Source organism: Poecile atricapillus, chromosome Z (assembly GCF_030490865.1).
Source record: "Poecile atricapillus isolate bPoeAtr1 chromosome Z, bPoeAtr1.hap1, whole genome shotgun sequence".
NCBI lineage: Eukaryota > Metazoa > Chordata > Aves > Passeriformes > Paridae > Poecile > Poecile atricapillus.
This window is the reverse complement of record NC_081289.1, coordinates 28,220,567-28,246,015: the sequence shown is the minus strand read 5'-3', so window position 1 is coordinate 28,246,015 and position 25,449 is coordinate 28,220,567. Positions and strand designations below refer to the sequence as shown.

The following is a 25,449-nucleotide window of genomic DNA, read 5'->3' as shown; positions in this document are numbered from 1 at the left end:
TAAATGAACAGATTGCAATTGACCCAGCTACAGAGGCATCCTTACTTTAAACTCAGGATTACTGTTCAACAAACCCTTCCCTGGTACAAAATACAATTCTCAGCTGGCATAAAGAGACAATTTTCCTAAGCCAGTAACTACTATAGGAGCTATTACCTTTCCGGAGAACATTTGTTTGATCAGAATACTCCACAAGAGTTGGGATCTGCTCAACAATGTACAATGCACCATCATCAAGGCTCCTCTGCAGCTTGACCTTCTTCAGGTCTAGAACCATGTACTGATTGTTGTAGGTTCCTGGGTATAAGAACAGAGAGTTACATGTCCTGCCAAGGGAAGGAAACAAGTACAAGAGGTAGAGGGAACACATCTTTTTTTCTTAAGATGCCTATGAATGTGTACTTACCAGAGTTGCACTTTGAGAAGGTCTCTGCCCAAGTTTTGCCATCATTTGCCATCATGTTGGCAATGCGGACCCTCTGCCAAGCTAACAAAGATTCAGGCACCACTTGCTTAATGAGGGTTTCATTGAAAACACTGTTGGTAGTCTGCAACATTACCAAGCCGCTGCCTAGTATGTAAAAGTCATCCAGGGAGACCAAAAAGCCTTAAACAGCAATAACACAAAACTTGTTATCTTTGTGAACCTTTGATATAATCATAGAACAAAAGAAAGACAAGTCATAAGGATACAGGTGATTCAATGCATGTGTGTATGAACTCAAACTGTACAAAGATTAAAGATGAAGTAGCAACTTCTGCAGCGGTTTTAGGCCCACCTGTCAACACAGCTGGAAATGAGAAACTGTCACACTTTCAAGACATCTAATTGTTTGTCTAAAGTATTTGCATTGTGTTTGTGTGCCAAGCCTGGAAGCTTCTCTATAAGTCAACTTAAGTCTTATGCTAAGGATTACATACACTAAATGCCTATCAAGTGCTTGTTTCTAACAAAGAAGTGAACTAAAAAAGTATAAAAATTCAACAATGAAATCCAAAGTAAAGTACAAACTCCACAAAAACGTTTTTATCAACCAGTATCAGTTTAAGATTTTTACTCTGTAAAGACAACATAAATTAATTAAATTAATCCCCCTAATTAACTCCTACTGTAATAAATCAGGCAGAAAAATCTTCCTTCTAGTTTAATCTTTTCCTAATTATTCTTCAAAGCATCTCCAAGACACAGGCATCTCTTAAATCATAAACCACATCCTGTATATGAGGAGGAGCTCTACCTACTCTTCTTTCTGACATGTTGTCACTGGGGTTTTTTATGCCTGCCAGCTCTGCAAAGTAAATACAGTGATGGATCTGTGGGGTGGATTCCCTTCCAGGTTACATGCCAACAGAAGTGCTAGGTCCAGCTGCAAACCCTTCACTGGGAGGTGTCATACAGAGCTGCAAAGGTCAACTATGCCTTGGACAGCACGGGGACTACTTGTACAGCAGAAATAACTTGACTTTTAGATTACTCAGCAGATACGTGGCTGCCAGGTTGGAGAAGAAAAGTGGTTAGTGAGCTCCTGATGGGGAAGTCATACAGAACCTAAACTCTTGTTAAGAAGTTTTTAATAGCATCAGTCCTCAAGAGTACAAAATGCTAAAATGCTGTGCTACACTATAATAGTTGAGCTCCTCTGCAATCTTCCACAGCAAGCTTCATTAACACAACCTGAAAAGGTCACCAACCTGTGACAGCAAGAAAGACAGCCTACCTCTGCCTCCTATTCCTGGGCTTTTTAATAAAAGTCAGACTACCTTCAAGCAAAAGTCATGTTTAAGGACTTCAGTTCATCAAAATTTCTTTAAAGCAGTAAGTTCTCAAATTAGAGCAGATCCAGGAAAACACACTGCATGGTCATCTGTTGTCTAAAAATATATCAGTATAGAATAGCCTGAGCACTCTGTCAACTGGTATTTTACTTGTGGAGAGAGAGTCAATATATTATGTACATTATCACCAGAGATTTTCTCACCTAAGTAAGGACAAGAAAAACATCCTAAACTGACAGTCTATTTTACACAAAGACATGGGATACTCTAGCAATAATCTGCTGCATAACAAGTCAAGTGGTGCTTGCCCAATCAGAGACAATAATTGAAATTGTTAAAACAAGTGTGATGTGAATTGAGCATCATTCCTGTGGCTGACAATGCCAAGTGTCCTACTTAGAAACTACTTGATTTGTTTTGTTCTTCATCAACAGCTGAGATAGGACAGAAAAACTTGACTCAAAGCAAATGCTAACACAGGAATGATGCTGAATTAACTGAAGGCTGAACTTTGTAATTCAAATAAACTGCAAAGCTCAGCTAAGCTGAAAAGAAGGGGATTTCCTTCTGGGCCTTAGTATTTACCAAGTTTTATCCTGCAATGTTTTATAACACAACATGCCCTCCACGATACACCATTACTAGCCTAATTATTCCAAGATGGCCTATACCATTTTGATTTAAGGCATAGGCAACTCTGAAACAAAAGGAAGCTACAATACAAGCAACAGGTTACCCACAGTAAAGACATCCAGAAAAATAAAAGACTTCTCTGGGTAGAGAAGTCTAGCAATATGTTTGATGTTCTCTTGAGCCATTTTTTTAAGTGTGTATGAGAATCTGTTGTAATTGAAGGTGTCTCACTGTATGCTTCTTCTATGTTTTTCCTGCAAACCCACCTCCCATTTTCGTTAGGAACACTCAGTCAAAACTTTTTAATCTTTTTTTAACTCCTCCCTCTATGAACCTGACAACTCTACAGAGAAACAAGCAAAAGTACATCTGATTGCATTTTATGGATCTGAGCCATTTGGATTCAGTTTTCAAATGCCGCTGGAAAACAGAGGTTTCCAAAGTCTGGAGTTTCGCTCACCATGACATTAATCAGCCAAGCAAAGCAAAGCACTTTTTGCAATCTGAGCCACAGTGTTCTCTAGAAAGTCAGCACATCAAAGAGCATGTGGGTGGCAGCACGTTCCTGGCTGCTGTTGCTCTGAAAGAGGAAGACTGCTGCTCTCTGAACCAGACAGCATCAGTTTTATTTGTGTTTTAAACGATCACTGTGCTCATTCAAGTGCAGAAAGGGTCAGCTTCACAGACTGGAAGTCAAAGCTATGAGGTCTAGCCTACTTCTCAGGGATGGAGTAGCTCCTGGCTGAGATGCCCAGTGCTCTGGTGTATAAACACACTTGAATATGGGAAAGTAAAGATATTCTCCGGATTAGCAGAGACTCAGCAGCTGCTTCTCATGTCAAGACTGAACACTCTTCAGCTGCCTTCCACTTGCACATCTCTCTTAGGCAATAAGAAATAGCACATCCCACACTATAGCTCTGGTTTTATCTCCAAAGCTCACCAGACACTTTCCTTTGTTTCCCTACAGGTTTTAAATAGATGCTGGAGGAAACAGGGAAGCAGGAAATGGTCTGGCAATACCTCATGAGCAAGGTACTCCTGAGAACAAAGGCTACCACCTTTTCCATGGTTTGTTCCTCCCAGCTCTTCCTCAAACTGTGGGGAAGGATTATGCTGCACTAACATCAGATTACATCAAAGCAAGGGACACAAACTACCTCTCTCTCCTGCCGATAGATAGATAGATAGATAGATAGATAGATAGATAGATAGATAGATAGATAGATAGATAGATGTATAAATTACATGTATAGTCATCTATCAAAACAACTTGTGCCATCTTACTCCCATATCACCAGCCAGCTCTACCAAGGAAGATCCCAATAATGGACGAGAGGAGGAAAGGTAGAAGCAAAATTCTTCAACTCTTCAACTGTTTTGTTTAAACTGATACAATCAAATTAACATACTGGACAAGACTGTGGCTCAGCACAGAGAAGGTAGCTCAATATCCATCCAAACCAGAGTGCTTAGTCAAAATGGCATATTGCTATTCCTAAACGGAGTTTGAAAGACCTCCATCCAAATGGATGAAAATCCTGGAAGTTGAAACCTCCCTGCTATCCAAATAAAACCACAAATTTTAGCAGTTAGTTTGGCTCATTTCTTTGCCTCAATGAGCAGTGTAAAGAATTGACTGGAGGTGGGGGTAAAGGAGCACAGAGGGAGGAGAGCTGTAGGTTCCTGTCTGATCCACCACTAGATATGTGGCGCAAAACATAGCACCTACCTTGTCTCTATCATCACTTTCTTATTCCCTCAAATGAGCACAGCTTCATTCAACATTTGTGAGGAACAGTAATGTTCTCTGTACAATTTTAGTTCACTCTGCTATGCAGTGATTCACCAGCCACAGGAATTACCCATGTCCAGAGTTTGAAGAAGACAATGAAGCTCAAGATTTCAGTTCAGACATTCCTCCTTTCCAAAGGTTCACAGAACTGTCTTACATGCAGCTCTGCAGACGAAGACTATGAGCAGAGTTCAAGTGAGGATTAAGGTGAGTTAGTGTGGAAATGAGCAGCAAGTGAAGAAATCATTCTGCAAAAACAGAGATTACAGCTCCCATTAATTCCCACTTGACTATGCCTCTGCAGGACTAGTGCTGCTTTGAAGGCGAGAAAGCAGCAAAGAGAAGAGATGCTGTTAACAATGGACATTTGAACTTGGTGGCAGAACAATGTTAACTGTTGGGGAAGCTGGGATGGACTCTGGAATCCCTGCATGTCCTCCTACCTGCTCACTCACAACATGAGTAAAGAAGTGCAAGGCTCTCCAGCTGTACCACAGTGCACACCAGAACACAAATCATGGCTAGCCAATAGCCTCAGAACCTCTAAACTGAGTCACAGCAAATACTAATTTTTGCAATCTAGTAGCCTGTCTTTTGAAATTCAGTAAATAAAGATATAATATCGATAATTCCACAACCCCAGGAAAAATCATGGACTTGGCACATTCCTTCTCAAAAGACAAATGACCCCTTAACATTTTTTTGACACAGCAGCACAGTTTTACTTTATATCCAATCTTACTAGATGACAACAATTTTTAAATAACTCAGTTAAGTGTCTCTGAAGGCCTGGAAGGGAACCTGTCTTTTAATGCTCTCTGTTTCCTCCAGAAGTTAATTGTTTTATGTCATAGGATCATGTTACTATTCAGGAGAGATTACTAAATTGGCCCTTCTTATGGGTTCTTAGTGTCTATCACGACAGAGACTAAAAGCGGGAACATTTATGCAGGGAGACATTACAATTGTCAAGCTGAACCATGGCCAGGAGCTGCAGATTCCAGAGTCAGATGCCCTGAAAATATCTCTCATCATAACATGGAGCAGAGGAATTTGGCAGTTGCCTCCTTCCTACGTGACGTCCCTGGAGCATTTCTAGGCCAGTGCTTACTCATTCCATGGAAAACTGCAAGTCTGTGAACTACACCCACAGCTAATGCAATTTGCTGCAGTCAGTGGGCCACGATTGGCTAGTGCTTGTGATAGCACCCTGTAATCAGGAAGCCAGTGAGCACACTTCACATGCCACAGACCTCTCAAACTTCACTGTAGCCATGGGAACTATGCTTTACAACAGTTCCCAGTTAGTTTCACTGGTAGAAGTACAGCTTCCCACATCACTATGTCAGAGTACACATGGCAATAGAAGGCTTTAAAATAAGTCATCTCTGCAGACCTCAACACTGTCAGGGAAGCACACTGGGATTTTGTACACCAATGAACAGACCCCAACCATTTCAGCAAAGCAGTAGCTGATTTTCCACTATCCTGCCACACACTATGCTTTATCAGTCTCATGCAAACAGAATATCTGTATTTCCTTATACAAAGAACCCACAAAAGGGACAACCAAAAGAAAACACCACAGACACCCACTAAAAATAAAATAATAAATGTTCTGTGTGGCTGATCTTGATCCCCAGTTTTGAATCTGCAGCACAATGCAGCATACAACAGTTGCTAAACAGAGCCACATTCTTTTCAAGGGTTCTGCTAACATCAATATTTCAGCTGAGAGATATGAGAGCCAGAATAACCTTATGAACATTCACGTGATGAATAAAGCTCAGAAAACTTTGCTTTCAACCCAATTACACAGGCTTGGCAAAATTCCTTGCAACAAGTGAATGAAATTCCTCCAAGGCAATTGCAGATAACCTAAGCTCTTGAAAGGCTGTACACTAGGAGACATTCAGACTATCTTTACCCCTTCCTTAAATTAAAAATCTCAGTTGTCAGAAAACACCGCATCCCTGAGGAAGAAGGCTTGTTTTCAATGTGAAATTAATGCAACCGCCTTTCAAAACATTCTCCTAGTCACAGACTCAGGAGTCCCTGCCATGAAGGACTCTTTCCCTTACAGTAAGGCACCGTAACTTAATAAAGCACATTTTTAAATCATCAACCAATAAAATTTCATGAGAATGAGATAATCTCCTATGGTTCTTACTTAATTTAAAATGTTTTATGAAGATTCTTGACTGTTTGGGCATTTGTGAACTTGAAATTTCACCTCTAAAAACTTATGCAATGTCAGCTGTAAGAGGGAGTTATAGATTTGCTTTGGTTTTTCACATTCTTATTTCTTGGTGCTATTCTGTACACTTTATTTACTATGTACATACATAGTATATATTTGGCTATTCAAACATTACTTGCTGGTGATGTCTAACATTTGGCCTAATTTTCCCTAAAAAAAGAGTCTAAATACATTGTCTGGCTATATTACTAACACATCAAATAAGCATTAAAAAATACTCAACTCTGCAACAACTTATAGAGAAGCTGGGAGAGGAAGATGGAGGGCGAAAGAAAAAAAAAAAACGAAAGAGCAAAACAGCTGAAGGCTTCTGAACCCAACCTCAAAGAAGCTGATACATTTTCAAACAGTGAGTGTTTGATACTCAGTAATAATCCCATTACAGCAAGAGTCATGTAACAGTGGTAAACAGAAGTGCTCAAAATGGTTGTTACCAAACACGCAAATGCTACAGGCATGGCGAGGAGTTCAGCACTTGAGATGACTGCAGACAACACAAGCAGAACTCAAAGCAGCATGCTTGTCCCAGAGGTAAAATATTTAACCAGTACTATTCAGAGTACCAAAGATGATTAATCAACAACAAAAGACAATGACAACAACATCACATTCAAGACAGAAAATTCAAGCTGCCATTTTGTTCTCTTGGTGGCTAAAAGTTTTAAGGTAGATTGAAGCCAGTGCTTGTTGCGTTACCATCCTTTACACAGCCAGACAGCTACAAGGTGGTCCATGCCAAATTGAGTACCTACATTGTTTCAGTTTTCTTGACTTTACCTGGGTAACTGCTGAATGAGACACGGCTGGTGCTGGTGTATGGATCAACTATATTGAAGTTCCAATGCTTATATATTCTCAGTGTGGCTGCATAAGTAAACCAGCTGGAATGGGCAAAATATATATTCTCATATCCAGGTAGAACCTGGAAAACAGAAGCAGAAAGATTAATAACTTCAGACTTCACGATATTCTGCAAGTTTTCAAGTTTTTTACTTGAAAATAACTGGGAGAACTTGTTTTAAGTAGTTTGATTAATTGCACTGTTGAAGAAAAAGCAGATTATTGTGCTTTTAGCTGTGTACCAAATAAATTTCTTAATCCTCTAGGAACAATTCTTGCCCATGTGTTGTTTTCAGAATAAAACACCTTGGGGTTACTTGGGATATCTGCATGGTATGATTTTTCTCCCCCTGTTTCATTTTGAATATTTCTATTCACACATTCAGATCAGATCTTTGCAAACATATCCAACATTAATTTAAAACATGCTGTTTCTGTGAGAACTCCTCTGATCCACTTTGAAGTACAAAAGCAAATGCAAGCAAATTAATTTTGAGAAGGTAAAGATAAATAGATAGATAGAACATCTCTTCATTTTATTTCCCTGGTTCTATGATTTGTTGTTAGCTCAGAAACCTCTTGCTGCAGGCAAATGCTTCAGTTAATGTTTCTCAGTTTAAGGTGAATACTGTTGCTCTGTGATACATTGAGTTTCTGGATGCTGATTAAATCTCCTTAATATTTTTAATTGAAAAATGTAATTGCCACCATGATGCATCAGTCACTTATCTTAAAAACGTGGGGTTTTTTTCTGTCATCACTCCTAATGGAAATCCATTCAAAGGTATCACTATTAACAGAAAACATCAGCCACTTGCACCCATTTGTTTTTAAGTCAGCACTGTCCCTTAGCTCAAATAATCCTTTTCCTTTATTTCCTACCTATTTGCCCAGTGTATTTGTAGTCATTCACAATACCCCTTTTCAGACTTCACTTCTCTAGGTGAAATGAGTTATTCTCACCAGTCTCCTCTCCCTGGTAGCTCCCTAGTAATTCTAGCAGCTTTTCACCATCCATCTCTGTGGTTTTGGTTTGGTTTGGCCTTTTCCCCCCCTTGAACACAAGTGAGAAAAACTGGACTCAAAATCCTATGTAGGCACAAATGAGAACTGCATAAACGCATCTTGATCGTTAACAGAAGTCTCCTTACGCACATGCAACATGAACAGGGCAGACTCCAGAAATGCAGACTCATGGCACTGCAAATCAACAAGGTCACTGGAGATTAAGTTCTGGTGCTCACCTTTATCAGTGCAGAGCAATGTCCCATGTCCCACTGGTATCTCCCATGGCCTCCTGCATCCACATTGCATTGTCCACCCCGTGCAGAATAATCAAATAATGCAGGAATAAGGTCCAACAGGTCTCCAACTGCATTCAGAAACTGGACATCAAAGTTGCTCAGTGGCTGAATAAAGGGGAAGACGACAAAAAACACTGAGAGAAAAATATCAAGACAGCCTTAGTGGTTAGAATTTGTTTTTTGCTCCCAAAGGAAGCTCTTGTGTGGTCTATGAAATGCCTACTGACAAGGCCCAGATGCTCACACTCGGTATGGTACCCAGTAATGAGGAAAATTTCAGGATCTGGCCCTTGTAGTGACATTACCAATGCTATGATTTCTGAGGCAAAAAGGAAGATGTAACTGTAACTCAAGAAACCTTAGTGTGTGTTTGCAAGCAGCATACCAATCAGTACATTGTTACAGATATATTAAGGTAAAATTTATTTTTTTTGTTTATCTAGATGTCTTTGAAGAGCCTTACACTAATGCTCTTGGGAGCTCTTGGATTTTTATAAGCACTGCAATTTAAGATATCCTCAGGTCTGAGGAGGAAGAAACAAATGAGGGAAACAATGTTAACAAAACCAATCAAACTAGCTGAAAAAGCAAAGTCATTCAAGAGGCACTCTGCTGTGTGCTTTAGAAAACTCCTTATGGTTGGAGCCAGCCAGGGTTAACAGGGTTAACTACAAACAGCTGGTTGTGCAACACGCTCTTTAGAACCTCCTCTTACTTTGCCTCTTCAAAAATAAGAGCTTAATAGTGGTTTAACCTCAACCTCCAAATACCATTTTCTAAATCTTTCCTGCTCTTGCTTTCACCATGCCTCTTGTTAAGGTAAAGCTTAAGGAAAAGAAGTCAGAACACACATCACTGTAGGGCTGTGAATAGTAATTTTATAATGCAGCATAATCATATAGCAAAGAAACACATTACTTACAATATAAATCACTGTTACTAAACCCATATGGCTGACCTCTCTACAAGCCTTAGTAAAGGGGGACAAGGAAAAATAAAACAGTGTTAAATCTATTTGCTTTTTACTCAGAAGGCTGAATTCTTGTGTTATCCATCTGCTGCTCTGGCAGAAAGAATAACCAATAGGAAAACCAGAAATAATGTAAACTCCAGTCTATGTATCCCACGGGAAGGAATTAAGCTTTCCCACAAAGCTTAGACACAGGAGAAATAAGCCATTCTAACCACTAAAACCATTTGTAGCATAAGGCCCCAACAGCAGCTATAGTTTGAGGAAGAAATCCAAAACAAACGTTCATGTACATTACATTGCTTTAGTTCATCGTGCTTTCACTGTAAGGATCCAAACAGGGAGCAACATCAAGAGACATGTCTTTGGATAGTTTAAAGCAACTCAGAGATATGAATCACATATGAAATATGACATTTCATCTCACAGAGATATGAAACCAGTCACAATTTCTATTTCATTGGAATCCATATAGAGAGATTTGGCACTGTTGAAGCACCATTTTTCCCCATCCAGCTGCACTGAAAACCCACAATAAGAAAAAGCCATTTTCCAATGTCTGATTCACACAGGCATCACTGTACAGTACCACCAGAAAGGGAGCAAACTGGCTTGTTGCATGAGATTGCTCAGCCAGCCCCAAGACATTTTAATTGTACTTGGCATCCATTTGCTACCACTCCATATTCTCCTTCATAAAACCTGCTTTCACTGTAGTATCTGCAGGCAGCTGCAGTGATGCTGCTACAGCATCAGTCAGAATTGCCTGAGTATTTTAAAAAAGTTTCCCACTTATGTGCTTTCTTAATGTCAGCTAAAAACCTGCATCATAACTAACTGTGCGATATAGGGCGTATTACAATTTTTGTAATCACCTTCTCCCATCTCACATTTCAGCAATGTCAGAAAAACTCCTTATATATGTCATTTAGATCCTGAAGAAGAATGAATGAATGAAACTGACAAGCAGAGAGGTGGTAAAGCCACATCAAAAGTCCTTTTGCTAGATGTGTGGCTCCTCCAGGGTGCTATCCTGAACAGCAAAACAAAAAAAAAAATCAATTTGAGTCTGAGTTACATTCAAGGAAGCGAGAAATAAACTTAAAAAGGGCAGCAGAAGAAAGAGAACCAGCCCTAAAGGCTTGTTTACATGGGACATTAAAATAGGTAAGTTATAAAATAACATTTGTTTTCCAGTAACTTCTCCAAGCCTGAGCACTCTGAGTACAAAATAAGGAAGTACAAATAGAGAGCTATCCTGGAGTCATTCTAGTATTTAAAACTCTGACACCTCCTTATTCAAGAGTAATATCCCTGCGTAGACAAGCCCAAGATTAATCACAGCGTTGGTAGAGCATTAGGCAGATGAAAAGGCTTTATGTCCTTTGAGTGCCCCTCCCTCAGAAATTGTCTTGACAAAAGGGTTGGGTTTGTTTACTGGATATAAAATGTTGCTAAACCAGATGCAATAATGTCACACTTTAACATAAAGATGTATTCAAATTTTGATATTACTCTTAATGATACCTGTAAATATCAAATTCAAAATACATAAGCTTACAATATACATTGCCTTCATACAGGTCTTAATGGAAGCACCTACCTAAAATTGTCCTCAGGAGGACAGACTCCATGCAATAAAAACCCAAAGTTTAGAACAATACAGTACAAAGCATTTCCTTCAAAAAGAATAAAAAATATATACTAGTGCTACTACCAAACCATTCAAAGCCCAAATCTTCTTTCTGCAGTAAGTCTCAGTTACTCAACAGACACAATGGTTCTACAATATTCAAGTAAAGCAGGTATGAATTTCAGGGTAGAGCAGAAAAACAGAATATCTCAGAGTTACTTGTGTGCACATAACACAACTCTCACGAAGTATCTGGCTCTGGTGTCAAACTACCATGCATAGTACCAGAAAACAGAATTAAAAAATTAAAAGCAGATTAGCTATGAAACAGCTTGTTTCCATTCTCCTGAAAAGGAAATAGCTCTATATAACTCTGCCCAGTGCTCAGTATTACAATTCGCTTTGTAACGCTTTCCTTTGTAAACACAGTTCCTTTTCTTCATCCTTTTTATCTCTTTTAGCCTATTCGTGTCAACCAAACAACTTCTCAGTGTTCAGGAGAACAACTTGTCTATGTATGATCATTCATGATGCAGGGAAACCTAAGAACCTTGAAACCCATCTCCTCTTCCCCTTCTCATGTCTCTGCCATTTTGGGAGTTAAGAGGAAAAGCTTTCTAGCCTTTCTTCTACAGCATTTATTCTTATTTTAAGCTTAAGACAGGGGGAACAATTGCCCTTTACATATAGAGAATAATGTGTTGATTTTAGAAGTACACATAGCTTTCCCAACAGCAAGCAGAACATCAGGCAACAAAATACAGATTGTCACATGTCGAGTTTTGGCTTAACTTTGTTGGGATTTAGGAGGTTTCTTTTTCTTCGTTTGAGTGTGGGTAAAAAAAGAAAAATGCCACAATCTACACAAGAGGTATTTTTAATATTTCTTACGTTCAATATCACCATGAATCCAAACTACTGAACTACTAGAGATCAAAAGATAAACTTGTTCCTGATTACGATAATCCAAAGACAATAAACGCTGCTAGGTGAGTTTATTTGCACTTTGGTTGGCAGGTTTCTTTAATCACAAGGAATAAGGAAGATACCCAGTGGTGTTTTTGCTCTTGTGGTTGGTTTGTGAGTTTAGCTGGGGGCTATCAAGTACCAACAGTTTACAGAAGCTGAACTGATTCTCAGATAAATGGATGTGTCAAAGCTAGAGTACTAGCCAGAAGCTTTGCATCTGCACCTGTTTTTATTGCATATGTAAGCTTGGAGCAACAGCCTTCAAGCTGTGTTTCCTGAAGGAGATCCTAGCAGCAGAAAATATGTACATACAGTGGTAGTCTAATCTCTCAAAAGTACTTGAAAAGTATCATGTTATCCAACAAAATGAACTTCCTGTACTTTTACAGAACTGTCAGGTGTCATTTTGATGCCAACAAAAGGCAAGGACCTAGAGCAGCTGTCCAAAACATACTCGAAGATAAGGACTGATGTTAACTTACTGGCTGTGGCAAAGAGAGAAAATAGCAACACCATTTCAAGTAAGAAATACATACACAGTGAACATTTTTGCTTTGAATAAAAGTATATGCATCTCAACATAGGTGACAATGTCCAAAGCTAAAATTGTGACTGACATGGAAAAGAATCAAAATAAATCCCACCAATGGCTTCAAGCACATTCCTGAAAAGGAAAAAAACCCAAAAAAATATTTTCTGCATATAATTCAAGAATGGAGGACACAAATATTTCACCCTGAACCACACATCTGAACTTTCACTAAATGCACCATTTTTATACAGAGATCTGGGTGAGATTTCTAAAAAGAGGGTAAAAATTATTCAAACACTTCAGAGGTCAGTGTTTTTTAGTATGAAATGCATAGTTAAATAAGCAAGCATCAAGGAACACACTTTGCAGGCAGGGCATGCCTATTACAAAGAAGTAACTCAGACACAAACCACCACTTTTCCCTTCCCCCTACATGAAACTAAAAGATTCTGAAGCAGAAAAAAAAAATTAAAAAAAAAAAAAAAACAAAAAACTGCTGAGCTTGAGAGGGCTCTTTGGCTCTTCAAATACAGAAGTTATGAAAGGATATGAATGTGTTCTTCTCCAAGAAAGTCAAGGTTTCTAGCGTTTCCCCCTACAAACTCAGGTCCCTCAGGATGGATTATTATTACAAACACTTTTTGTTTTCAGTTGAGCTGGCTCCCCATTCATTAAAGTCCCAGAGTGACTTCTATGCAAGAAAGATGCACATTTTACTAAAATGCAATTGTTTACAATTCAGGACCCCCAACTTCTCAGAATTCTTAGTATGATTAACCTAGGTAAGAAAGTCAACTACAATTACTCAAGTCCTTCCTCTCACACTGAAAACTCACTATTGTACTGTCACACTATTGGACATTAGACTTTAGGACAGCATTATAACTGCCATGTTTCTACTGGAGTTAAAGTAGTTCTGCTATTACATACAAGCTGATGATCCGGAATACAATTCTAGTTGAAATTAAAGAACAACAAATGATGAAAAAACACCCAAAAAAAACCCAACTAAACCACCATCCAACGAAACTCCAAAATCTATCCCATCTGACCTGCCACAACACAGACCACATCTTTTGTAAACATGTATCTTTGAGGCTTAAAAGACAGAAAGCAGTAAGTCATTTTGCAAAGTAAAACACAGTCTAAGATAGAAAGCCTTTTAGGATTTGAAATCTAATGCTTGGAAATAAAAATTAACGCTTTAATTCATGCTGTTGCAGGTATTCTTTATACCTAAAGGGTCATTTGCTTAATAACAAACATAAAGTGACAGCAACAAGCACTTTAGAATTGCTGTCCTTCCAACATTCACATGGATACAAAAGCCACCCCCAACCTAATCACCATACCCAGTGCCCAGGGTTCCAAGCCCCTTGTGAACAATCTGTGGTTACATGGCCTGAATGCTCAGTCATATTATCAACACTGAACAGCCACAGCCAAAGATTTTGCATGAATGGCATGCAGAATGAGCACCTGCCAGTAAGTATCCTACTTTTGCTTCTTATTTTTAAAAAGCAGATCCCCTTCTCCCATGTTTCCACTGACATCCCAACCCCAGGTACTGAAAAAGATGTGCAGTAGTCTTACTGTTTGTTTATGTAGTTTAGCCCACTCGAGGGCTCCCATGTACAGACCATCCAACTGTGCAATAATATAGCCAGCATGCCTCCAAAATGGGTCATCCTTATTATTTCTGATTTGTTGTCTTGTCCATTGATCTTGTTTCCTGCAGAGGAACAAACAGGTTGGGGTTTTCTTGGGATTTTTAGAGTATAATTGATAATGCAGAAAAGGGACAAATACATTATGACCCAGATGGTCCAGTCTTAATAAAGATTTGAGGCAAATCATGCTCTGGAAATCTTGCAGATACAAACATTACGTCCTCCAAGTGTAAATGTTCAGACTTAAACAAAATATCCTACAATCATGTGCCTTCATTAGATTTTAGTGTCAAAGATGGAGTTAGATTCCATGTTTGTGGGGGACTTTGCTATAGCAGATCTAGTCAGTAAAGGGAAACATGCGTTTGATAGGTCAGATGAACCATTCCCTTTCAAATGTCTATTTCAGAATAAAAATAGATTGACATTTGAAGAGCCTCCTTCATTCCTCCAGGTTCAAGTGCAATGAAGGCTTTCTGCTGCTGGTGCTCAAATGCTGCCTGAGAACCGTGTCTCTGCTCCTCTGACTAGCAGGTGGGAGACCAAACAACTGTACCCTGTGCAAGATCCAGTCAAGAGCCAAATCATCCAGGTTTCAAGCATGAAGCAACACAAGCTGAACAGACCCTGGGGCAAGAGCCACCAAGATTGTAAGGATCTCTCCAAATTCTCTCTTTTTCTGTGCACAAAAGGCCACAAAATAGCCACAAGAAATGAGGATCAGATTCTCGCCTATTCTGTCCTCCGGTATCTATCCATCCAACACTATGTAAAAGTAGCAAAATAGAGAGGACAAACCTGTAAAGGAAGCAAATTCTTCCAGCAATATATGGGTGAGAAAGTCAACCAGAGTTAGCTTTCAAGAAGCAACAAGATGCAAGAAGTATGTCCAAGGAAATAGGGATATGGTCAGAGTACTTAGGGCTACGGACTTCCAAGACAACACAGCAACCCATATTGCAGAACTGCCATAAAGTTAAGCAGCGATGCAGGAGCTGAGGACAGAGGCAATAGAAAAGCAATACAAGACCACCTAGTATTGCCCCCTTCAGCCAACAATGCTTCTTGGGGAATACAGCTGCTGTGCTTGTCATTCTAGGATAAAACATGTACACACTGTTATAGTAGCTATCCCATTTTTCTCACAAGGAGGAGCACGGCAATGCTAAAAAATGATAGCAAGGGAGCACTAAGACACTTTGTTCTATTTTTTGGATAAGCTAAAACCAGTCAACTTTATACATGCACACCAATAACAGTCAGATATTCAACCCATTATGGAAAGGGCAAGACAAGGCAAAGATGGAAAAAAATAGTCCCCAAAAGTGAGCATTTCACACAAGTATTTGTAATGAAAAAACCACAAGTCTAAGGAGATTAAAATAATTAGTAATTACAGCTGAGTTTCCCAGTACATGGCCTGGTTCTTCTCCTACTTGTAGTTTTGCCACTAGTGTAGCTGCATTATTCAAGCAGAATTACTTTTGATTTTTACAGCGAAAGAGAAAAGTGAATCAGAACTTTTGTGATTATAATAGAATTTACACTGGTGGTAGAATAAAATACTAACCTGACAGAAGAAGGAAAGGATACACAATGCTAAAAAGATTAAGGTGCCAGAAGACCACTGTTCAGTGTAATATTGATAATACCAGCTTTTCAAAGAAGGAATTTTACTAGAATGACCTTCAGAATTCATTGACATTTTCCCCACCCTTTGGAAGCAAATGGTTTTTAGCATTTCTTTGAAAGAATCAGAATTAGGGAAGGGTATATGCACTTCTTCATGCATATTTAGAACTTCTTTTAATAATAATGGTATTCAATCAGAGGGGAAAGGAACTATATATTTTCCTAAGCCCATAAGGAAAAGAATAAAAAAAAGTTGAAAATTCTGTCATCCTCCAACCCCAAGTCTTGACTGATTTATTTTTAGCAAACAAATACATACGCCATAAAATTCTGAACTCCACTTCGAATGGTGGGAGTCTTAATTAGTTGTGGATACATATTTGCAGCATGGTCATACATTTGCCTGAAAAAACAAGAGTAACAGGAGTTATTCCTTTGCATCATCTGTTTACCATGAATCAACATGCATTGACAGACAAGCAACACAGTCCACAAAGTTTCTCCTACTCACAGAAAACACTCCAGTGCATGACAAATAGCAAAAGTAACACAAAATTATTGTTAAAATATGACTTAAAATAAATTGTTTTGCCAATGCCTGCTCAAACTGCTGCACAATGGAAAGAAGCAAGAATGAAATTGAAGTACTTCATAGCAAAACTGTACATTCAGGGAATATTTGTAGGCCAGAAGCATCTTGAAAGCATTAGCACATGATTTTAAGCACAACAAAAACAGTTTTCTGGAGAGCTATTCTATTTGGAAACAAAAAAAAAACCCCACAGAGGCAAAGGTAATATAATTTGCTGATTCAGTTCATTTCACTCTACAGAAAGAGAATTTCAGCATGATGTCTAGCAGGTTTTATTTGCCAGTAACCATGTTCCTTTCTGTTTAAGGTATCTCCATTTTTAAATGTGTATAAGTAATCCTACATGTTACCACAGAAACTCTCACTCATGGCAGCTGTAAATAGATTCAGCTTTATGGAGACCAAAGTTCTTGATTTTTTTATGTTGTTGAATTCAGTTAGCTGTTTTATCCACATTAACTATTAAAAATAAAAGTTGAAAGGGCTTTGTTGCTTGGTAGGTTAGGGCTTTTTTGTTTGTTTTCTTTAAGTGAAGTCCTTCGAGATGAAATCAAGTGTCAAAAAAATGCTCAGGAGCCCAGAATTAAAATCACCCTTCCATTTTAGCTGAAATGTAATTGTATAATCCAAGCCAAAATAAGACTTCAACATTTCTCTTAATGTGAGTCAAACTTAACCAACACATTTTTCAGTCACTGATTTAATTAAAAAAAAAAGAAAAAAAAAGAAAAAGAGAGACATAAGCAGAGAATTATTTTGTTGAGGTCTGGAGTTGATAGAATTACGTCTGTTATCAGTACATTTATCTCCTACCAAGTGCTGAGAGAAGGAAAACAGCACTGAGAAACAGATACCAGCCTCAAGGAAAGCACATGCCAGCAGGGCAGAATTCCTGTAGTAAAACTTATGATGGCAGCTTTCTCTGGGAGGGATGCTCTTCCCAATTTCCCTCAGGGAATAATTACGGAATACAAAGATTATAGAACAGTTTGCTGATGACTAGAGAATCATCCACTGACCTTCTCCCCTCTTTCTGTCTCTTGCCCCATTCCCAAACAACTGCATGAACTTGATAGCATGATCCTGCTGCTTTTCTCAGCTCTGGTACCATTCTGACAATCAAATCTAATTGTCTCACACATTCAGGCAAAACATTAATTCAGCAAAAATGTGATTTGTTTTTATTTGTAGTTTGAATTAGGTTGTAGAAGGGAGATGCTGGGACAACAGGGGAGCATTCAACAGCTTTGCACCATTACATTTTTCACAAAACTACAGCTACAGCAACAATTTCAGTTCTGGAGTTTCTTGACTCCCATGTAACACAAGACTACATAAAATATCATAACCTGCTTCCAGAAGATGGCAAGAAAACTGGAGAAATAGATCAATATTCTCCACCCCTGCATATTCACAGAGAATCTGGCAACTAAAAATCCCAAGTAACTTTAGGAAGGGAACTAGAGCATAACATACTCCATTCTAGAAATCAGAGCTCTCATGTCACTAAAGAGGAGCAAATAGCACAAATTGGTCCATCTGGCAGATGATCATTTAGGGATTAGACACAGATGAGGAATATAAAATTCAGCTAGGATACTGGCATAACCACTGCCTAAGCTAGGACAAATGATTAGGCTTCCAAACTCAACCATCAGCTCTACTCTCTATTTTGCACTCAAAGGCAGATTTTACAGCAGTATCTTTAAGCTGTCATGACTGATGTAGAGACTGGGTTAGGTCAGAATCACGGCTTCTTTAATGGCTTTCACTCCTATTTGCTATCAGAGGACAGACAATTCCTAGAATTGATTTTTTTTTTTTAATGACCATGTTATCAAGAATTTTTCCCCCTGTTGCTCTCTTCAGCTTTTTTTGCTTTAACAAAGCTTCTATATGCATAGCTTGTGTGTTTTGTAAGGGCATTATTCTCAGAATTAAATTGGATCACTACAGTAAGGCTTTGAAACTACATCTAAGGCAAATCACAAGGCAATTGCAAATCTAGGACAAGAATTCCAAGCCTAAAACCAGAAAAGCAGAGTCCTCCTCCTTCAAATTAGCAAGGAACATGACAGGACTCAGGTCAGTTGAGGCTATATGAGGAAAGAGTAAAATTAATGTTGCTTGAAATTTAAATACTGATCTTCGGCACCTGGTATGTCCCAGTTGGAACTGGTTTAAAATAATGTCACAGATTTAGATGTGTTCTGCCACTAACTCACGCCTCATTAACACTTCTCTGTTAGAAATGGGGAAAGGAAATTCATACCTAAGAAAGCCAGAGCAAGTACGTTGGCTAGATTATACGACTGGACTTCGTAGAAAGGTGAGCGATTTGGGATAAAAACAAATGTTTGAATCGCCAGACATTACAGACTAAGATTCTATTTATCCAGTGTCTAACTAGGCATTTTAAAAACATGTGGATACTCTCATACTCTGAATCGGGTGTCAACACTAGAAAGATGAAGCATGTTCTAGAGAAGACTTACATTTCTGCCATCACTGGAAAATTGTCGGACTTGCTTTTTCTACCACTGACCTCAGCAGTTAGAGCTGAGATTAATTCCTCCCCAGTAATCAAAGATAAGACAGTTGTAGCATGCTTTATATTTTGATTTTTAAAAAAAATCTGGTTATTTTACAGACTGTTTAGGTTCCTACTATAGGCAAGGCATATACTTAGCTGCATCTGGAAACTTTCCTTCATGCCCTAAGAGTAATGTGAGATCTGTGCTAGTTGAGAATGCCTGAAGGTCTCCAAATTGCAGGCACTGCCAAGTTGGACCTCGGGTTCATCCAACAGCTTCTGCAGGAAGCTGTACTTCAACATGGGTTCAGGCCCCAACATTTCGTTCCTATCAATGCATCACATCAGAGCTCTTCCTAGTAGGACTTCTAGGATTTCTGCAAAAAGCCACCCTAGGACAGCTTCATGGAGTCTTTATCACATATGGATGCCAGACAGCTGGAGACCTTGGAGTTGTCTGGACTACAGGTAACCACCTACTAAAAAGCTCTTCAATTACCAAGCACACCCAATGTTTTCATATTGTAAGGCTTGTAAGGCTGTGCCTGAACCACCTGAGGTGCTTGTACAGGTATGTCACATATGGCTCTTCACTCCAGCAGCTAAATGGCTGACAGTGCAAATAAAGCCTTCCCCAAAGCTAAACACGTACCTACACTCTCCCTTGTTCGTACCAAGAACTTAAAATGGAAGCTCGAGCTGTGGGCACCAATGTGTGCAAAAGCAGAATGAGAGTGTTTAGAGACACCTTCTCTAAGTAAAGTTGTGATGGTGCTAGAGTTTCCCTAAGACAGGTTAAATGGGCCAGGTAGTCTGAGGGGAATAGAGCTACCGATTGAGAAAGGCTGTTTCCCAGTTTTACTTCAGAAGCCTTGTTTAACTGTCCCATAGATGGAACATCTGCCTGCATGTTCATTAGGATTCTCTAAATTTCTAGTCAAGATGAAGGAGAAATGGAGTTCTGAGTGCAATCTTAACATCTGCAGACTTAGGGAGTTCTCACTTCTGCAATTTAGGAAACTGCAAACACAGTCTATAAAAGGATTCATTTGTTGCAGTTTGCCAAATAATAAAAACCCACCAAGGTCATGCAGCTAAAACCTGAAGTAATAGGTTCTCTGTGCTATCAAGGGTCAAGAGAGTACATTGCTATTTCATCTCTGCTCCTTACCCAAAACATTTTCAAAAGGTACTCTTAGAAGGCTTCTCCAGAAGCTTTCTCCAAAATAGCTTTACACAACCTGACAGAAAAAACTTGTTTGTAACACCCAGTGAGAAATATGCTTGCACTGCAGTTACAGATGGACAAAGGGACAAAAAAATAGCCAAAAAAATTAAACTCAGTATGTATAATATTTGATATTCATTTTATTAACAGGAAGCATTTTCAGATTTTGCACTTGTCAAGGGATTTCTCAGTGGATTTTCTCAAAACGTCTCCTCAGATAAGACAGCTGCTCTTGGTTTTGGTTTGGCTGCTTTTGGTTTTGCATCTTAACCCACTCTAGCATCTAATTTCCTTTCAAACAGCTGAATTCCCCATTTAACTTAAAAGCCTGAGTCTCAAGCCGTACTTTTCCACGTTAATACAAGCCCTCAGCTTCACTTCTGTTCATTACTAGTTCTGCTATAGCCACTTCTTTACAAAGGACCACTCAGTGCTGGAGCTGTTAACCCTAGAGTAACAGCAGCCAGGCTAGGAACCAACCTCAGTAAGCACACGACCTGCAGAAGGCAAAAGCCTTGCGCAGAATAACTTGGATAACTTCACTTCTGTGAATCTTCACTTAACACACATGGAAAAAACCAAAAGGGAGGAAACCTCCTTCCTCTAAAACTTAGCCTAGAATAAGACATCAGATAAATCCCTGCAGAGACTGTTTCACATTGAAACCACATTAAAAGGAACAGACATGTACTTGAGTTTGTTTCAAACTCATGAAGACACATCTTCTGCAGACGCAGAAGAGGAACAGGGTGTGAGTTGTTACTACTACAGCACTACTTGCCATCTAATTGAGCTTAGCGTGGACTGAGCTACCTGAAGCATGACAAAACTTAAGCTTAATCACCTATTGATTAACACACCTAGGTAAAGCCTTAGGAAAAAAAAACGTTGAACAATATCCAATTTAAACAATATTCTAAATGTAATGCTAGCACTCCCCAGATTCAGGGATAGACCAAACTGACCTATTTGGTCATAAATTGACCAAATAGTGCAAGGCAGTAACCACTCACACCAAATAATCCAACAACAGATCTCTCATGAACTTAATTTCCTTTCCTGTCTGGAGTACAAGTTGTGTACTATGAACTTTAGAACTCCTTCACTCTCTCAGAAGTGTTTTGTTATTGACAAATACTACTTTATTGAATTTCCTTTATACACTTCCAGAGACCTAGGTGCCTCACCAGCAAAACCTACTAGTGAGTCACATTATCATACGCTCAGAGAGCTATCCATAAATATTAACTGATCTTAAAGTATATTACTAATTAAATGAATATAATCTGGTCCAGCAGTCATATCTGACAAATGTTCAACACACAACCTGCCCTTGCTGGCCTGGGCGACACTGCCTATGGGTATTTACTTCAGTGCTCTGAAAGCAAAGTTGGTGAAGCCAAAAAGTCAAGCCACAGTAGCCATCATAAACTTCTCCCAGCTATGTCCCAGCATCAGAATTTTGGAATTTTTCTTTTCCTATGACTGTGTTGATAGAGCAAAAGATGGAGCTTGTTCAACAACAAGCCACACATGTTCTTAGCTGTATCACCAGCTATAGAGAATCATGGAATCTCTTAGACTGGGAAAGACCCTTAAGATTATCAACCTAGCATTGCCATCTGCTATCAGTGAGTATTTCATAGTGTCATTCTGTCTTCCAACTTAGCCTTTGTTCTTAGGAAAGAATCGAGTTTGGTTAATTTTTTTGGTTGGCTATTGTTTGGGGTTATGGATTTTTCTGTTTGTTTTATTTTAGGAAAAAACCCTGCTCTGGATTTGTGACAAGTATAAAATTCTGTCACTTTTCATAGATGTGCACTGTGGGAAAGGCTAAATCCCACAGGGCTTTCAGGAGAACACTAACCCTTCTAGACACACCCCAGCCTGCCTTCAGGCCTACAGTGTATATTTCATTGTTTTTTTTAAGATGGCCAACACAGCTCCCCATGCTGTGAAGTTTCAGTATCTGCTCCCTGGTAGTTTCTTGACAGTATTTGCTGAAAAACGTCCTTAAGGAAGCCCTGCAGAACCTTGCTAGCAACATTTCTCCCTGCATGATCTACTCTCAACTGCCTGATCTAACCACAGGCTGGCAAAATAACCACACTTTTTGCTACTCCTTATGCACTTCCCTACACTTACGTTATTTTGTGATTACATTACCTAACCAGTAATACAGATACAGTACTCATCTATCTCACCGAGGTGTTGGGAGATCCTGCAGAATGAGAAGGGGAAGGCACATCCTGATAATGACGAAGCCATACTTTGTACCTGCTACTAATTAAAAGAACAGCACTCAGCTGTAAAATGTATCATTAGTTTAAATGGAAAGGAATTTAGGGCACTGAAAGCAAACAAAAATATCTCACAAGTACAGAAATACACTGGAAGTGTCATGAACTGAGCTGCTTCCTGAGGTACTTACGGAGCTGTGAGATAGCCTTCCAAGAAGCCAGCAACATACATAATATCTTCATTGCTTAAGGTCTGAGTGCCATAGCCTGCTCTGATCTCCAGGACTCCCCAGCCTGATGTCTGTAGACTGTTGTTGTAGAAGCCATAAGCATCTCCACTCCTATCCAGCGTATTCCTGACCTGAAGTATTTTTTCGGCTCTATTCCAGTACACAGTTGCATAGCGGAGTTCTGTGGTGAAGAAGAAAGGAGAAAAGGAAAACGTAAGTAGGTGTTTCCTATGCAATACTGAAATGTCAAGACAGTATTTTGGCAATTTAAAAAAGTTAATTTTATAGCTTTCCATAGGCTTACAGAGATCAACACTAAAGCTAATGTACTGAAAAAGGGCATGAGGACTAACTGGAGTTTTACAAAAGCTCACAGCTAAACATTCTCATGTTATTCTTCTGGAAGTTATCTACAACTCTTTCAGTGCACAGCTCCAGCATAGCAGAGCGTTGACATAAAACTCTGAGAAGCATTTCCTTACCTGGCCCAGAAGACAATCTATACAAATCTTACTGAAAGCAACTTTAGAAGACAGCATGCCTTAACTGCAAACCATTATAAGCTTCTGTTGACTTAATTTCCCAGCTAAAGACTCAAAAACTTGCAAAAGCTTTCTACACTGACCATCTGAGGAACCAGTCCCTGAGGTGACATAACAGAAGCACTAGGATTCAGTGGATCACAAGCTTAAAGACAAAGCCCAGCAGGTATGCAGTCCTTTACAAGGTACACAATGTCTATCATCCATCTGAAATAGAACTGATCCCAAGCATGACACAAACAGGAAGGAAGGGCAATAGTCTTCCCAGAGTTCCATTTCGACTGCTGCTTTAAGAAACATTCTTGATTACTTGTGGTTTAATCCTACAAAGCTAAAGAATAAAGAGCAAGGTAAACTGCTTCTGAAAAAAAAACAAAAAAAACCACAAATCAAACCACCAAAAAAATAACAACAAAATCAAAAAAGTCCCATACCCTACTATTATAATTGAATCCTCCCTAAGATGGGCTGTGATTACATCTGCTCTCTATGCATGACTGATCAAATCACTACTACATCCCTATTAGAAGAGTTAAAAAAAAGTATGTCAGAGGTCCCAGAATTACTTGAAAAGTTTTAAGGGATAAATTCATAAGCAGCCCTTCTGAATGGCTGCACAGCCCTCTGGCACACCAACAGTAAACTTGTTGAGGGCACACTATGCCCCATCACCAAAGTCACTAAGGAAGATGCTGACCAGTACCAACCACTGGCATAGAGCACTTGCTACCAGCCTCCAGCTAGGATTTGTACCACTGTACACCAGGTCAGTCTTCATGATGTACTAGAGACACTTTCCATGGGAACAGAAAAACAATTGGCACAACCAGAACTTTAGTAGTGAAAGAACTTTGCATTTTTCACATTCTATGAAAAGAAGTTGTTACATGAGTCTATTTAGAGATGAAGTAATTTCAGGACTTGGAACACAGTGTTTAAAAACACATTTTTCATCTGCCAGGTACTGAGGCTATTTAAAGGATAGACACTACAGACTTTCAAGCAGTCTTCAAGCAGCTATGAGCTTAGTCTTCTGTTGTCTCCTTAATTATCCTCTAGTAATAGAAGCAGTAATTTCTACTTTAGGTTAAAAGGAAATATGGAAATCACTCAGACTGAAAAATCCATAAACAGAAGAGCAGGCTGATAAGGGCCATCACTGATAAAAGCCGAAGACCACCTTACAAAGCTAAAGCTTACATACCAAAAAAGTCAGGGAAAAGGAAGTTCTGTGAGGGGGTGATGCAAGGGGTCAGAGCAGAACACAACTCACCTGTTCAGCAGTAAACATGTGGACTGATTCCAGCCAAGAAGCCCATTGCAGGGCAGAGGAGAGACTACTTGCACAATAAACAAAGATGTTGAGGAACAGATAAAAAGAGAAAGAACAAAGTAAGGCAAACCATGACCATCTTTCCATCTCTTCAGAAGGCTGTGGAGAGGTGGCTAGAAGTCAAGAGGAACCAGGGAAGCTGGGTATTGCTATTAGTGCCTGCAAATTAAATAGGTATGGCAGAATACCTATTATACCTATACAGAAACTGTCTGCCTAAAGCAAAATAGCTATTGCTTTCCTTTGGAAAAGAAAGTTGATACCAAAGCCAGATAGACAAATCTGACAGAGATACTCATACACAGCAGGCTGGGTTTCTTTGTTTTATGCTCTGCCAGAGCATGAACATGCAGAGCTATTTTCAAAAGTCAGAACAAACTTTTTAATTACCCCAAATTTGACCTAGCCCAGCTTCCATACATGACAAATTTAATCTGAAGAAAACCAGGACTCAAAGAAGATGGGAAGGAAGGGGAAACATTAAATTACAGGATAATTTGCAACAAACCTTGAGAGGCCTTTAAAAAAATAGCATCAAGGTAGCTGTTATAGTTTAACAACAATGCAGAAAAACACTATTTCCCATTACTGCTTTTCCTTTTGATTGACTCATCATCTTATTTCACCTTGCAGCTGGAGTTAAAACTACAAGCTTATAAACCTGTCTACACTACAATATAATCAAAACACTTTGTACCACCTAATCTGTTACAATTTTATTCTGTGTTCATCTAAAT

General features: G+C 39.1%; 1 protein-coding gene across 2 annotated transcripts in view; it reads right to left on the bottom strand.

Annotated features, from left to right (window-relative positions):
* The window catches only part of LOC131592587 (phospholipase-B 81-like), a 37,178-nt gene that overhangs the window by 7,420 nt on the left and 4,309 nt on the right, over positions 1–25,449 (bottom strand). Inside the window, exons 1-8 of one of the 2 annotated variants that reach the window (XM_058864185.1) lie at positions 24,653–24,986; positions 22,799–23,018; positions 16,334–16,417; positions 14,306–14,444; positions 8,549–8,713; positions 7,242–7,386; positions 407–607; positions 157–297 (exon numbers count right to left, since the gene is read on the bottom strand). In XM_058864185.1, coding sequence (XP_058720168.1) covers positions 157–297; positions 407–607; positions 7,242–7,386; positions 8,549–8,713; positions 14,306–14,444; positions 16,334–16,417; positions 22,799–22,839 — 916 coding nt within the window. In that variant the 5' untranslated portion in view covers positions 22,840–23,018; positions 24,653–24,986. Of the gene's footprint in view, positions 1–156; positions 298–406; positions 608–7,241; positions 7,387–8,548; positions 8,714–14,305; positions 14,445–16,333; positions 16,418–22,798; positions 23,019–24,652; positions 24,987–25,449 lie in introns of those variants that run through there. The other variant, XM_058864184.1, reaches the window with a different exon arrangement.